Source organism: Belonocnema kinseyi, chromosome 9 (assembly GCF_010883055.1).
Source record: "Belonocnema kinseyi isolate 2016_QV_RU_SX_M_011 chromosome 9, B_treatae_v1, whole genome shotgun sequence".
Lineage (NCBI taxonomy): Eukaryota > Metazoa > Arthropoda > Insecta > Hymenoptera > Cynipidae > Belonocnema > Belonocnema kinseyi.
In genome coordinates, this window is record NC_046665.1 from 75,359,512 (window position 1) to 75,363,120 (window position 3,609).

The 3,609-nt window shown below is 28.1% G+C and overlaps 1 protein-coding gene across 3 annotated transcripts in view; it reads right to left on the minus strand.

The window, feature by feature from the left end:
* The window catches only part of LOC117180828 (cytoplasmic dynein 1 light intermediate chain 1), a 34,673-nt gene that overhangs the window by 6,852 nt on the left and 24,212 nt on the right, over positions 1 to 3,609 (minus strand). For 2 of the 3 annotated variants that reach the window (XM_033373351.1, XM_033373350.1), the window contains exon 9: positions 1,385 to 1,550. In XM_033373351.1, the coding sequence (XP_033229242.1) occupies positions 1,385 to 1,550 (166 nt within the window). The remainder of the gene's footprint in view (positions 1 to 1,384; positions 1,551 to 3,609) is intronic. The other variant, XM_033373353.1, reaches the window with a different exon arrangement.

Sequence of the window (3,609 nt, forward strand, 5' to 3'; positions counted from 1 at the left end):
ATCTGATGAATCATCTCCGTCAGAGCCAGAGTAATCTGGATTAGGTATGATGATACGTTCATCATTTTCATCGGAATCCCATTCCGATTCGGAGTTTGTTGCCATTTTTAAGCCTTTACGCTTTGGCATTTTTTTTTGCTGGGTGTACTCGAAAATTCCCAGGATGACAATGCGGTGAAGGTGTGGTTTGATGTCAGAGTGCAATAAAGGTTACGGAGTCGTTGGAAATTTTGTATTGAAAAACTATGCGCTTTTCGGAAAATTTGTCAAGAATAAAAAGTTCTTGTAATCAGCCGAGGAATACGCCTGAATTTTTCCGAAGCGTTTTACAAGGGTTTTTACCGAAGGCTGATTACAAGAATTTTTTATTCTTGATGATTTTTCCGAAAAGCGCATCGTTTATTGTAAAAAAAATCATGAATGTTTTCACAGAAATTTTGCCATTAAGACGCCATTTTGAAAATACTAAAACGAAAAATCGATCTATGAACCATACAAAAAATAAGAACAATTGTAAAACATCAGAGACTTTTCTTCAGAAATATATTCTTCAATTTGCAATTTAAAATCTGAAAAATGTAATAGTTTTAAATTAATTTCCGTCACATTTTAAAACAATTATGTTACGTTTAAAGTTCAAGCTCTCTAGAGAAAAAGGTTACAAGTTAAGATATAAGAAAATACATTAAAATAAAAAAATCTTTCAAATATAAACTTGAAAAACTGAACAATTTTATGTTTAAGGCACTGCGGAAATAAAACCTCTTCTAAAAGTTGGGATTCAAAATTGCACCATTTTAAACTAATTCTAATGGGTTTAATTTTAAGGACTTTAAATGTAGACATTACCTCAAAATGAAACATTTGACATTTTTAAATATCACCAGAGACTTTTCTTCAGAGATTAATCTTTAATTTTAAATTGCAAATCTGAAAGAATGGAACATTTTTAATTAAATGCAAATTCAAATTCAAAACACTAAATAATTTAATATTTGAGACATTCAAACTAAAACCATTCAAGCATTGGATATTCAAAACTGCACGATCATATGTAAACTTGAACGTTTCAAACTCAGAACAGTAAAATAAAAAATTTTTGAATTAGAATCATAGAAATTGTAAAGGTAATAAAAATGTTAATATTTGTTGGCAGATTCTATTCGCATTAGGTATCAGCTAATGTATTTCAATCTAATAGAGTACAAAACTCATCTAAATTTGTTTTTCCAGCTCGCTTAATAGAAATAACCGAAAAAAGAAATTAATTCTTTTTTTTTTTGACGGAAATCGTTTCTTTGGAATAAGAATATTCCACCAAAAGAATAACAAAAGGAGGGTAAAAAAACTCATGTAAAATGTTTGCAAACTGCTAAGTACTTACCAATTTTAACAGGGCTAGTTCCAACGCTAGCTGGAGAACCTGGTGGGCCAGGTGAAGAGCCACTTTTCTTATATAACAAAGAGTTAAAGAAATTAGCTAGTACCCCTTCACCCGAGGGAGTATTTCCAGTTCCTTTGGGATCCAACTTTTTATTAGGAGAAGCCACCTGCATTTTCAATACCGAATATATGTAAGATCACGAATACGAAAAAGGGGGCCATTCCATACAGGTAAAGCATGCTTTCGAGCAGTGATGATACTTTCTTCCCAAAGCATACATCTTTTTACATTAGAAACTATATACATTTACGCTTATTGAAATAATTACATTATTTACAGAATCTTGACCTATTGAAAGATTACGAGCACAATATCACGATTTTATAATGAAAAACACAAAAAAAAAACCTCTAGCAATTAAAAGCTCGTTGACTGGATGCAAATTATAAATCTTTACAAAAAAAAAACTGAAACTATTCAGACAATATTAATTGCAGAAATAAAAAAAAAGAATATGGAAAATTTATGTACAGTAGATTAATTAAACTTAAGACAGAAAATGAGCCAAACACCATGAAGTTAATCTTGGAAAACGACCTAGAATTTATTGTTCAGAATCGGCTACAGCTCGTATGTCTTGACCGATTTTAAGGGTTTTTTTCTTTAGAACTTCTTAGCATTACATTTTTAAGATAACGCTTAAAGAACAGAAAGAACAATAATTTTAGAAAAAATGCATTTTTGTTGCAAGGAAAAAGCAGATTCAAATATTTCTTTAAAGAATTTGATAATAAAAATTCCGCAAATCGTTATTAAAAGCGTCTTATCCAAATTTAAAATCACTCTGAACTTATCGTCGGATAATTATGAGTGACAAAACGGCTTTTTAATTTAGAAATAATAAATCTAAGCTTTTTAAAACAAATGTTTAGAACAAATGTATATAACAACCATATAAGTGAACTTTTGATCAATTATGTTGGGCAAATATCCAAAATAACGTAATTCCAACAATGGGTAAACAAAAACTCATTTTTGTCTGCAGGGGAACGTTTTTTGGGACATTTTGTTATAGAAATTGTTATTTACAATACATATTATTTAGACTAAAATTTCTTTAAAATCTTAGCAATTAGAGTAAAACCAAATTTTTTCTATCAAGTCACAGTTAATAATTTGTTTACAAAAATTATTTATAATGATTAAGTTAAATATTAATTGGTCTATTTCTGTTCTGGGCGTGCAGTTTAAATAATTTCTGCCAGTAGTGAGTTTATTTCAGCATTTCATCTTCAGATAAAAATTCATAAAGATGAAATTACGAATTTTGTCACTTAATTTGTTTGTATTTTTCTGAACTGAGAAAAAAATGAAAAAAAAAATCGAAAACCAGTTCTCTTAAAAATGCAGGTAGTTGCTACGTGTAGCGATATTTCAATACAAATATCCGGATTTTATTGATAAGAATAACGGGATCTAGAAAAATGACTATTTCAGATTTCACAGCCCAGAATGCTCTTAAAAGAGGAGAAATAGGGTGATTTTTCATAAAAATAAGGAAATTAATTCTTTTAAATAAAGTTACTGAGATGGATTTTCAAGAAAATAATTGAAATTTTTACCAATTAGTTAAATTTTCAATCTACAAACATGAATTTTCAACCAAATAGTTGAACTTTCAAAAAAAAACAAAAAATTTTAAAAGAAAGGTAAATTTTCAATCTAGAGGGACTTAAAAAGGTAAATTTTCAACCATTTAAAAAAATATGAATTTTTAACAAAATAGTTGAATTTCTATCCATATAGTTAAGTTTTTAACCTAAAAAGATTTATTTTTAACCAAATAGTTGAATATTCCGAAAAATACAAAAATCATCAATCGAAAATTCTCACTTATAATCAAATATTTGACATTTCAATCAGAAGTGATAATGTATCAACAAAATAGTTTTATTTTGAACAAAACAGTTGTAGTTTCAACCAAATGGTTGAATTTTTAAGCCAAGAAGACGTTAAATTGTCAATCTAAAAGGACAAATTTTCTATCCGTAAAGACGAATTTTCATCCACTAACAGATAACTTTAAAAAAATAATTTAATTTTTAACAAAATAATTCAATTTTCAATAAAATAGTTGAATGGTCAACTAAAATGATGAATCTTCAACAACAACAAAAATGGATTTTTAACAAAGAAGTTCAACTTTCAACCAGGTAGTTTAATTT